This window comes from Convolutriloba macropyga, chromosome 7 (genome assembly GCF_964194025.1).
Source record: "Convolutriloba macropyga chromosome 7, txConMacr16.3, whole genome shotgun sequence".
NCBI classification, from domain to species: Eukaryota; Metazoa; Xenacoelomorpha; order Acoela; family Convolutidae; genus Convolutriloba; species Convolutriloba macropyga.
This window is the reverse complement of record NC_134474.1, coordinates 3,012,378-3,025,096: the sequence shown is the minus strand read 5'-3', so window position 1 is coordinate 3,025,096 and position 12,719 is coordinate 3,012,378. Positions and strand designations below refer to the sequence as shown.

The 12,719-nt window shown below is 34.1% G+C and overlaps 1 protein-coding gene across 4 annotated transcripts in view; it reads left to right on the top strand.

The window, feature by feature from the left end:
* Window positions 1–12,719, top strand: part of LOC142342551 (uncharacterized) — a 133,707-nt gene that overhangs the window by 19,664 nt on the left and 101,324 nt on the right. For all 4 annotated transcript variants that reach the window (XM_075393919.1, XM_075393918.1, XM_075393917.1 and 1 more), the window contains exons 5-8: window positions 2,532–2,821; window positions 3,231–3,998; window positions 7,587–7,667; window positions 11,937–12,092. In XM_075393919.1, the coding sequence (XP_075250034.1) occupies window positions 2,532–2,821; window positions 3,231–3,998; window positions 7,587–7,667; window positions 11,937–12,092 (1,295 nt within the window). The remainder of the gene's footprint in view (window positions 1–2,531; window positions 2,822–3,230; window positions 3,999–7,586; window positions 7,668–11,936; window positions 12,093–12,719) is intronic.

Below are 12,719 nucleotides of genomic sequence, written 5' to 3'. Positions count from 1 at the left end.
ATCAACTGTGGACAAGTAATTATTGGAACAAAACATTTATTTCTTAATATTTTCGAAATATATGGATTGATGACTACCCAAGTAATAACCCAGTGAATCGAAACTTGATACACCTGGATAAGACATGCATGATCTTGACATCTCTTGCAAAGCTTGAACCATCTTGTCAAGAACTTGAATTAGACAGCACTAACGGGGAAACTCATTTTTCTTTTACTTTGTGAAGTGCAGTAAAAATTTAAATGAGACTTTCAAAACCTGTTGGAAATTTTTTAAGCTCTGAATTCCTCTCTAAATTCTACAGCATAATAACTCGCAGAAAATTTTATTAAGCTTTTGACTGGCCTCTGGAAACAAATCAGTAACTAAGCTGTCTTTTTCCTTTGCGATTCTCGAACTTCTTAGACCAAAAAATGTTATTCAATTTTTTTAAACAAAAATTGATAGGTTTTTCAAACTGACATAAATTTGAGTCGAACTATTGATCAACTTCAAAGAATCGTCTTCAGCGATTTTTCTTTAAGTTTTACACCGAAAAATCAATCTATCTCGGAAACATTTCGTTGTAGCTGGAAGTAACGAAAATGTTTCGTTGTAAATGGAAGTAACTGAAATAGCGGTTTGTTAGTGATTTAAAAAACATAATAATGGAAATATGTGTTTTCTCATTGCTCTCGAACGAAGTTTGATGCAATTATTGTAGCATCTGTGCCTTTTTATGCAAAAGTTTTTGCCAGTTCTGTTCTGGAACCTTCAGTGCTTTGAAGTCAGTTTTTTTTGCGTTTGACTTAATTTTCGTGTGATCTCAATTGCTCTCATTTCGAAATTAAGTTTGCTGCTAAAAGTGGTTTTGAGCGATGTGAGATCAAAGCCGTCATAGCTAAGTAGTGTATGTGTCGGACCTCAATCCTTTAGTTCCGCTGGTTCGAACCCCTGAGGGGTTGATTTTTTTGCACCTATAAAAGTTTCTGAGCTATACCCCTCTAATTTAAATTGGCCCTGCCTGTCCACTTCATGCGACGTTAGTCGGTTTATGTTCTCAGACCTCAAACATTTGATTTGAAAAAAAAACCAAAAGAATTGCATATCAGAGAGGCAAACAAAAAGAGATTCTGGTCAGAGGTAATTGCTACTTAAGTTTGCTTCTACTTTTGTAAGTCAATTATCTCCTTACTCTGTCTGGTTATTTCCTTATTGATTGCTACAAATCGCCTAATATGAAAATTTAAATAAGAGACATCAAGTTAACTAAGAAACAACTTGAGTACAATATCTTTACCGCACGCTTTTGTTGATATTCATTCATATTCGCTGCGCCATAACCAAAACAACATGGATTAATCCTCTTTCGTTTAGGAATACTGCTATTGGAGAATTTTTTATCAGGGACAGGTTTTTCAATAGCCACAGAGAAAAATAAATCTGCAGCAGATATAAATCGGACGAATGGTTTTTAAGTACTTGAAAGATGCTCACGATTTTTATAACAGTAGGGTTTTGAATAACCACGGCTGCCTTTTAGCGCATTTATGTTGTGCTGGCATGAGATGAGATTAAGGCTCCTTAATTGCTTGGTCGGAAGAAGTTAACAAATTACCATTTCGCCTAACATCTAAAATGACTGTATACTACAAACTTAAGGGAGTTTAAAAGTAAGTGCAAGAACCACTCAATAAAACTAACGCTACCCTGTCCACCGAGAGGTCAATTTTTCTATTAAAATGTGAATTGTTTTTTGATAAAATTGGTCAGGATTTCTGGCGTACTCTGCCCAAAAGTAAGGCCCCGAATAAGGTTTCGTTGAATCCAATAGCGAGAGTTTTAAAATTTTGGGATCTTTTCCGTTTGTGCCCTCCAGCTTAATGGGTGCATATTGTTTCCAACTCTCAGACGCACGTATCATATTTTTTCACAATGATTTACTATGTAATTGCACGTGCTCTGTAACTGGGGGTGCATAACGTACTGGGGGACTGGGAGGTCCAAATTTTGAATAAATTGAAATATTTAGAATGACGGAGTTGATTTTACTGCTATTTTTTAGGTTTTAGTCTTCAAACATCGTCCTCTACAGATTGCAGAAATTTTATATCTCTACACGCCAGTCAAAAATAAATTATTTTGATGCCGAACCAAATAGAATGCCTGTGCCTATAGTTACCAAAAAATGACAAGAAATAATAACTGCCCAAAAGTGAAAAATTACTTGAAGTATTTTTACACGTCTTTAAAGACTCGGATCTGAAAAGTGATGACCAATATTTTATTGGTAGCCAGAATAAGATTGCACGAAAGATAGCAAAAAGATTGCATTAAAAAGATCAACAACATGCGATAGAGTTTGATAGCCGGATTGTTGTCTCATGTGTCGTACGGCTGCGACAATAAATAGATTATTTGGACTGGAAAAAAATAAATAATAGTTGGCAAAAAATTATCAGTTTATCCACCAAATAATGTGTTCATTAGCCTAAGTTGTCTTCGCGTTAATAAATGGAAACATAAGCCAACACTTGTTCGCCTCACTTTAGGGAGCAGCAACAACGAAAACGAAAATCCAGTCACTGGACAGGGCAAAAGACAACCGCGATTACAACCGAGTGGATACAGTTCTACTTGGCTGAATTGCTCTTCAAACTACCAAACACTTTTTGACCTCTCTTCATCTTCAGTTGCGGCTTGTAGACCTGATCAGACACTATTTGAAGGTCATCGGGGTCAGAATCTTGAAGATCGCCAAGAAGCTGATTATTGTATTCCCGAGAATTCTGATCAGAAATTAGCAGATAACGATACTTATCTAGTTAATAACAGCACCAAGGTTCGTAGATTTAAAACGCTTATTTTATTTCAATTTTGAATGTGGGGTTATTAGAAGGTTTGCCTGATTGAGTTGAAAAAAAAAATTGAGCTGTTTTGTAATTTTGTTTGATATACAAAACGCTCTCGGCAATGTTCACGGTAATGTGTGCGACTCTCATCAAAGACGTGGTGTGTTCGAACCCCAACCAAGTCAGAAGTTTTTGCATCATATGTTTCTGTAACCTATACCCTTCTAAATTGATTGCCTCGCCAGTCGTTCGAGAGCAGTTCATACAAATCATTTATATGCGACACTTAAATGGCCATTCTAAGAAATTGAATATGGTTCTTGTATGATTACATGAAGTCGATTAATTACCCTATGACCCGACAGGTGAGTCATTTGTTCAAATTGTGTCATATTTCAGTGTGAACTTTCACCCGACAAACGAGACGAAGCCGGCGGCAGTTTTGGATCTCATTCAAGTGAGGTTTCGTCAGCGACCACAACTTCTGGCCAACAACACATTTCAGCATTTCCGACTACAAACCTAATCAACAACACTATAAACGAGAATACACATAAACAAACAATTCACCGAAGTTCTGGAATTTTTTCTCAGAATTCGCAACAGAAAACTCGAACAGAAAATTTTGCCTCGAAAGGTTGTCAAGTTCCGAGAGGTTTTGGATCCGAAGATTTCAAGACCTCTGAGCAATTTGAGTGGTGTTCGTTCAAAAAACGTCCAACATTAGTTGACATTTTAATTTCACCAGCGAAGAAGAGATTCAATTTCTCATTTCGACAGAACAAAGTTAAAGACACAGCAACCGAAACCTGCATAAGCTGTTCAAATTTTGGCTCTTTTCGCTGTTCGCATAGCCAAAAATTCTTCCAAAAATCGCCAAAAAAGGAAAAAAGCAATACAAGTCTTGGATTTCCGCGAGAAACAAAATTTAGCATTACAACATTTTCATCACCTGAGCCTGAAACATTTGTATTAAAAATGAAGCTGAAAGAAAAGTTGAAGCCGAGAAGTTTGAGCACTTCGGGCCGGGCGGGATCGAAGAAGTCTTCCGAGTTTTCGGAACTGCATTTTGGAAGGAAACCAGCAGGTGATTCGGATTTGGAGGATGATGGGGGGTTCTCCCAGTTTCAGGAACTGCAGCAAAGTTTTTTCAATCGACGCGGACGGGTATGTTAATGAGCTCCTATTTCCTGTTTTAGGAACTGTTTTAAAAAGATTGATTGATTGAAGTTCATTTGCGGGATGTTCTTTGGATTTCTGATATACGATTAAGAAATATACGGATTTTTTATGCGAATAAAAATAAACCTGATTTTTTTATTTGAAAAATATACCTCCGTTCATGCGCCCCTCCAAAAGCTGGAACCACAGTTTAATAATTCTAAAGTTGATTCTAATTTGTTAATTCATATCAAATCATTCTTCTGAATTTTCTGGTGCTGTTGGGGGTTGTAAATAATATACATTTCTATTGATATACATTTCAGCTTTTGCGGTTGTGGAATAATAATGATTCTTCTTTTTGATATATTTTGACGGCGCGTCAGTGGATCTTGTTTTAAGCTGATGTTCTTGTAGCTGGATAGAATTCTGTGACTTAAAGGCAGTATCTTAACCTACTCTGAATCAATTATTTTATTTTACTTTGTCAGTGGATTTTAATTCGAAATTAGAACAATAGAATTGGTGTTAGAAAGCAAGATTGGTTGACAGATAGAAAGTTCTATCATCAACTTTTTGTACAGTATGTTTCTGTCAAAACTCCAGCACGGGTTTTCCGATTTGGTAATCGTATTGAGAAGCATTAAAGTTCCAGGAAACATGAAACCCCAAAGTTTGTGGAAATGGTTCATGTAAGAACCTAGAATCTTTTTCCTAGCACTTATTAGGTCACATGTATTCGTAATTTTAGTTTTGTGTCTTTGTTTTATTTTAGGATACAAAAGAGTTTGTTGCATTCGGTTTGCCCTTATTTATAGAGGCCAGTTCTGTTTCTGGAGATATCAAAAGTTTGGGCGCGCCACAGCTCTATGCTAATAGATCATATTACTGTTTGTGTTTTTGGCATTGTTAGTGTCTGGCATGCAACTTTTCATTTTCAGAAAATTTTTTTTGTATCAAACTCGGTGCTTGAAAAATTGAGAACCTACAAGATTCTTTCAGTTAATCGTTTTTTATTTAGTATTTTATGTTATAGAATCATTTAGTTATTACTTCAATTTTCAAGGACCGCGAACCAAAGTTGACCGAAACAAGCCCTTGCACGTGACGAGCTGGAAAAGGCGCAAGAAACTGCCAGCTTATGCACTATTAGCCCCCAATAAATTGTAGAGACCACTTTTTCTAGATTCAAGAAAGAGGGCGCCGCGTGATCACGGTTAATTTTGATGAGATTTCACTGGTGTCTTGAAAACGCGAAAGTTTACTTTTCCAAAATTTCCTCTAAAAGTTTTACCGAAGCAGCAATCCTAAAAATACACTGAACGATTTTTTTTCAACTCTAGGCAGATTCTCCAAATCAAGCTGCATATTTCAAATTTTCTTCAACATCTGAAAAATCGACGGTTGGGGTCTTACAGTGTTTCCTGTTTCAGTGTTGTTTCATAAATAAATCCTCGAAAAAAAGTGAGGGTTGTCGTAATTCCCTTATCCTTTTTCGCAGTTAATGAAAAATATTTTATATCTTGCATATAATGAATGACAGTAGTAATAATAGCTCGGCAAATGTATAAATTTTAAAATTTTTATAGTATAGTTCATAGTTCTCCTTAGTATTTGAAGAAAATTTGTATTTTCAATTTCCATTGGTTTTCTGAACAACATCGTTTTTTATTACTACACATCCGAGAAGCGAATTAATAAACTCTAAAACTGTTTAGCAATAGATTATCGACTGCGCGTACGACTCTAGTTATAACGGAAAATTGAGCTGATTATCAGCATCAGCGATTCTTGAACAAATTTACGATACATTAATATGCTGTCGACATCGATTTTTGGAGGCGTGCTTGCAAACAGCCGTCAAACAAACAAATTATTTGGTACAATCTGATGGGAAGATTTTTTCCTGCAACATGCTTGTTCCTTGCTTGATTATTTTCTCAGGTCAAATAATGGTTGATTAATTTTGTAACTTGTGTTGTTTGAAGTCTACGAGTCTTTTTTTTCCTTGTGATACGTGTGACAGTTTTCATGATTTTGACATCAAATTCACACATCTGGGCAAGTTTTTGTGCTACTATGCGATTATTTTAATTTTTTGACATTTTTTTTCCATTTCGATTTAGACTTAAAAGTTCTGAGAAGGTTTTTCTTGACTATTTGTTTTTTTGTAGCGTATGAAAAAAACTTTAAAACTTTTGGCATTGAAGACGTAGCACCAAATTTTTGTTTTGATGCATTATTCAGTTTGCATATTCTTGGTTTGAAATGTCTTGCCGTTTTGATTTATGAAAAGCGGTTTTTGCTTCTAAGATTTCGTCTGGTTGCCAACGAATTACCATTTAATGCGATGTTTTAACCATGTTTCGTTTTTGCTTTTTATCTGTCTTTTTCATCCTTGGCTTTTGATAGACTGTGATAGTCAAATTTTTCAATTTGAGTTTTTTTGTATGTTCATTCAGGATTCGTTCTGCTATTGTTCTTTATTTGGTCCTCTCGTACGCATTTTGCATTTTAGATTTTTTTTTAATCAATTTCTGTTCAGAACCAAATCGTTCTGCTTCTTAACTGCTCTTTTACTGCTCACGTGATAGTGACGTCACATGTGGCCCCGTCTTGCAGTGAATTTCAAATTGAGTTTGGTGGTGAGTTTTTCTTGAACAGAAAATATTTTCCTTAAAGCCCAAATTAGTTTTACCACGTATTAAAGTCACTTGAAGTTGCGTTTATACTATTCAAGGTCACCACAGGATATTTCTCAAGGTAATGCAGCTATGTATAAAGCTGTCTTCTTTAGTAAAATTATGCTAACGTTCTAAATTTTTCTGTATTTTGAAAGGGCGTTCTAAATGTTTTTATCAGCTAAGTTATGTATCTGACCTTATTCATTTTTTTTTAAAATTTTAAGTACTCGAATTAGTTTCTGGTGATGGTTTTTTGAAGACTTGATTTCTCGAATCATTTTTACTCGTCCGCGCTAAAATATGGTTATTTCGTTTTGTTTCAAAACTAAACCGAGATTTTGCTATTCCAATAAGAAATCTTATTAAATTGAAAAATTTTGATTCGTTATTACACTTCTATCAGAATACTTAGTTTTAGGAAAGGATGTCGACTTCATTGGTCATCCAGTTTAACAAAACTTTGTATAAAATCGTTACTAGTTTGAATAAACAGTATAAAATACTAAATATCTGGCCTCTGAATTCAGTACTGATTTACCTTTTTGGAGGGAAGATTGCACTGTTGTATATGGAGCGCTTGCTACTAATTGTTCTCCCTATAAATCCCAAGTTTCAAACACTAATAGAAATTAACTATTCACTGATTATTTTAAGAATAATGCGGATGTCATTTCTTAAAACATTAAAATTACTTTTATAACCAACTGTTTAAAGATTAGAAGTCAAAAATAATATTTTCATTTAATTTTTTTTGCAATATTTCAAATCAAGATTAGAGGATCTGTTCTGCTAAACATGAAAACTTCTGCAGTTGCTAATATTTCATTCGAACGGTTCTGAGGCACATGATATTTTAACAGTCGCCTATAATTTTACAGAAAACAGATGCGTATTGTTTTGATTGTTTCAGGGAAGTGATAGTGGACAAGATATGACACCTGGCGGGAATGTTGAGTACCAGGGAGGACCTGTTGCCACAATCACCAGAAGGGTGAGTTGCAATTCGATTTTCCAGCAGTTGCATCTCAAACTCTGTTCTTTTATCAAAGTTAAATAACTTTAAATTGTTATGACTAATCACAGCATTATTTGCACTGTGAAACAAAATTTGATGCTATTGTTCCAGATCTCGATTTTATGGAGAAAACTTGAACTGATTGGAAAATATTGAAATAATAACTTTTCATGATATATTTTGCCATTTTCTTGTGATGTTCGTAAAATATTTTATTTCTTCACATACACGCAAATTATTTTCAATTTTTTAGTATTGCGCGAGATTTTTTTTAACTACTTGAGATCTAAATTATACGCCAAACTTCTAATCTTAAATATGTCGTTTTAATCCGCAATTAAGGAACTTGTATTCAAATATTCACTAATTAGGTTTTCTATCTTTGCGAAAAGTGCCAGTTTGATAATAATATATTGTCAACAAAAGCACACAATCTTGAGATTATTTACAAAATACATCTACAAGACCACAGGGCGATCACCATTTGGCCAAGGACCCCAACCCGTTATCAAGTAGCTCAGTTTTCTTCAAGTAATGCCACAGTACTATGTGATTTAACAGCCAGTTGTTTTCAGTACTGAACCATTACAAAACAAGTATATCTATAAAATCAGTACTCAATCAGCTTATTCTAGAGAAATGTATATACTAGTGCTATTGCGACAGCGAAGTATGGATCCTAGTTGATCAAATATTATTGGTTTTGAGTAAAAAAAATACAACAGAAAACAACAACTAATAAGATGGGATAATCAATAAAAATATAATGATATTCATCAATTTTTAACTATAAAAATTGGTTATTTTTAGTCAATTATTGACCAATGTTACTTTTCTTTTAATGATGCATTTTCTGCCTTTTCTGAAATCACTATTTTTTTACATTTATTAGCTAGAATAATATGCACCCACTAAGCTGGGGTGCACAAACGGAAAATATGCGATTTCATAATAGTAATTGTTCACTGTACTTGACGTGACTGTTTCAAGTAACCAAGTTGATTAGTTCATTGTTTATTTTTACAAAGAACATTTTTCAATTATCAAAATCATAGTTTGGGATCTCAGGTTTTCATCAGCTAAGAACAATACAAATCAAATCCTTGGAGTGCTTACATTGATGCAACTGCTGGGATGACCTTAATTTAAGGTTAAAAGGTCATTTTTAGGCGTTCTTGGGCACAAAATGGTGCAATTTTTCTTTTTTTTGTGATACATTTGGTTTTTTATTTGATTAGTCCTAGGTTGAGGTTTTTAAAAAATGATGAAGAGCTCTTGTGAGACAAAATTACTTGTTATGACCATTTTATGAGCTATATGCTTCTACAAACACAAACAAGCAAAATGATGCTAATTTTTGCAATTTTTTTCAAGTTTTTTGAAAATTTTTGTCATTTTTTTGCGTTTTTCCAGCTTCAGGGGCCAGGGAATCTCCTTTGAGGTTTGATAATAGGGCGCTGCATATTTTCTAGTAACAATGGATTGGTTTTCAATAATTTAATGCCTCGAATATTTGCATTTTTTTTAATGAAACCTGCAGTTTTTTTAAGATTTCCTAGTTTTTGTTAATTTTTGATTTTTTTCCAATCTCAAGTGCCAGAAAACCTATTCCATGGTCTGATAAAAAGTTACTGCATAGTGATAGTTTCAATGGATTTTTTTTTCAACAAATTACGCCTTCGGATTTTAAAAGTTTTTTGATAAAATTTGCATTTTTTCAAAACATATGTCTTTTATTCAGTTTTTTTTGCCTCAGAAGCCAAATAACCTCATCCAGGGTTTGAAAGTATGTCAATAAATAGTTGTTAAGGAGCAACTGAATGGTTTCCAACATTTTAATTGAACAAAATTCTATTTTTTGAAATTTGAAATTCTCAAAATTTTTGCCTATCGATCTTTTTTAGTCAAATATTGACCAATGTTACTTTTCTTTTAATGATGCATTTTCTGCCTTTTCTGAAATCACTGTTTTTTTTACATTTATTAGCTAGAATAATATGCACCCACTAAGCTGGGGTGCACAAACGGAAAATATGCGATTTCATAATAGTAATTGTTCACTGTACTTGACGTGACTGTTTCAAGTAACCAATTTGATTAGTTCATTGTTTATTTTTACAAAGAACATTTTTCAATTATCAAAATCATAGTTTGGGATCTCAGGTTTTCATCAGCTAAGAACAATACAAATAAAATCTTTGGAGTGCTTACATTGATGCAACTGCTGGGATGACCTTAATTTAAGGTTAAAAGGTCATTTTTAGGCGTTCTTGGGCACAAAATGGTGCAATTTTTCTTTTTTTTGTGATACATTTGGTTTTTTGTTTGATTAGTCCTAGGTTGAGGTTTTTAAAAAATGATGAAGAGCTCTTGTGAGACAAAATTACTTGTTATGACCATTTTATGAGCTATATGCTACTACAAACACAAACAAGCAAAATGATGCTAATTTTTGCAATTTTTTTCAAGTTTTTTGAAAATTTTTGTCATTTTTTTGCGTTTTTCCAGCTTCAGGGGCCAGGGAATCTCCTTTGAGGTTTGATAATAGGGCGCTGCATATTTTCTAGTAACAATGGATTGGTTTTCAATAATTTAATGCCTCGAATATTTGCATTTTTTTTAATGAAACCTGCAGTTTTTTTAAGATTTCCTAGTTTTTGTTAATTTTTGATTTTTTTCCAATCTCAAGTGCCAGAAAACCTATTCCATGGTCTGATAAAAAGTTACTGCATAGTGATAGTTTCAATGGATTTTTTTTCAACAAATTACGCCTTCGGATTTTAAAAGTTTTTTGATAAAATTTGCATTTTTTCAAAACATATGTCTTTTATTCAGTTTTTTTTGCCTCAGAAGCCAAATAACCTCATCCAGGGTTTGAAAGTATGTCAATAAATAGTTGTTAAGGAGCAACTGAATGGTTTCCAACATTTTAATTGAACAAATTTCTATTTTTTGAAATTTGAAATTCTCAAAATTTTTGCCTATCGATCTCTGAGCAATGAATTTTTTAAGGCTTGGATTTGGGTTACTAGATAGCCTCTAGAGACACAGAAATTATTTTGGAGATATTATTATCAAGATTTTCAGCAACATTTCATTAAAATTTGCAATCGTTTTCATTTTTTTAAATTTCGGTCATTTTCGAGTTGATCACTCTTCAAGGTCCAATGAATTTATTCTGTCTTGCAGATATAATACTAGACTGATTTGACAAACAATATCTGGCTTTGAACATATTTTTGAACTGGGTATATTTAAAAGGATCAAATTTTGTCTTAGGGGTAAAAGCTTCAAGAGTTTTAGCGATGATTATATTTTTGTTTAGTTTGTTTGATTGTTTTAGTTTCTATTTTTTGAGATGATTTTGTTAGTGTTTTGGCTGGCATTGTTCAATAGCTGCTGGTCAGGTAGATCACTTCTAAGTTTTTCGTTCAATTGTTTGAATTGTAATTCAGGACTTGTCCTGCTATGGTTTTTTGTTTCGTCGTCTGACGCTCTTTTTCGTTTTAATTTCTTCATACAGCAAAGCTGAAATAGTCAAATCTTCTGAATGACTTCTTCCTCAAACGAAAGGCGTTTGCGCACGTGACGTCATTTCTCATTCTCTCTCTAGCAAAGGTTTTAAGTTCATTTGAGTGATTAGATTTTGATCATACGTGACTTATCTCACTCAAAAAAAAAGACTTTTGGGATTTATTCTGTTCCCCCCAGTGTTTTTATGACCCCCAGTTACAAATTATATGTTGTTATATAGCACGTTACTATGTGAGCAAATAGCACGTGCGCCGGGGGGTCATGAAAGATTTATGCTCACTAAGCTGGGGGGAAACAGAATAGATCCGACTTTTGCACTTTAAAACTTAAGGGTAATTTGAATTAGGGTCAAAGGAACTCATATGTGTAATGAAGGTCCCTAATAAAAGGCTTCTGCGGAATGAGTTTTAACAAGCTTTATTAAATTATCGTTGAATGTTTTTTACCTAGCTTTTTGATCGGCGTCGATTTTCTTTTTTCAATTTAGATCTGTATCTGTTTTATCTCTATTATAGGGCACGCAAGTCTATTCTTTCGCAGCTATTCCGGCGATCTGTCGGCTATGCTCATAACCTTTCTATGGTCCTAAACAGTTTAATGAATCACAAAGCAGCAGTCTATCTCTTTTTTTTCAACCCATGCAATGGACTCTCATTGTTTTTTGATTTTGTTCTCTCCAAGTTGGAAAATACTATTCATAAACTGTAACAGGTGCGAAGTGTGGTTGACAAACCGGGAAGCACAGCTGGGAAGCATGGCAAGGACCACAGTGATTGTGCCAAGTGTAACAAAGCACAGCCGGACTTGTTCCAGACTATGGCTTTACATGGACCTGGCCATGGACATGATCACGGCCACGGCCACAAGGTATTAAAATATTGTTCGTTATTTTAATCTCGATTATTTCCAATAGTCTGCAATACTACCTTTGCGATGACAATATTTGGAATTTCTCAACTTTTTGTTTTCCATTTTAGGTTCCTGAAAGGAAGTAGCTTTTTTGCAGGATTTTTTGAAGCATTTTTGTAGCTTTTTGAAGCAATTTTGTAGCATTTTTTGTGGCAGTGTTGTAGCTTTTTTGTAGCATTTTGTAGCATTTTTTTTTTCTTTTGCGTTAATTTATTTTTGTTTTAAACTGGCAATGAGTGTCATAGCTCGTGTTAACAGAACTTCTTGCGTGGTTCATTTTGGGGTACTCTAACTAAAAGTTTAATCATTGAAGTAGAACTGACAGTTGGTTTAGTGTTTACTCTCGATTTATCTGCCTCGATATATCTGGATGCGGCCCTGATTAAACTTTCGAGGTCGTAGACTTATTACCAAACACTGTCATTGGGTCGCGCTTTACCTCCTGTGTGGGACCCTAGTTGGTCTGATCAGTCGACTGATCTCAATCGGGGCGCACCTCAACCGGGGTACTGGAAGTTTATTCGAAATTGATGATGACGTCAGTAAACAGTCTTCTTATACTAAGTAATTTAAGATCGCCTGTTG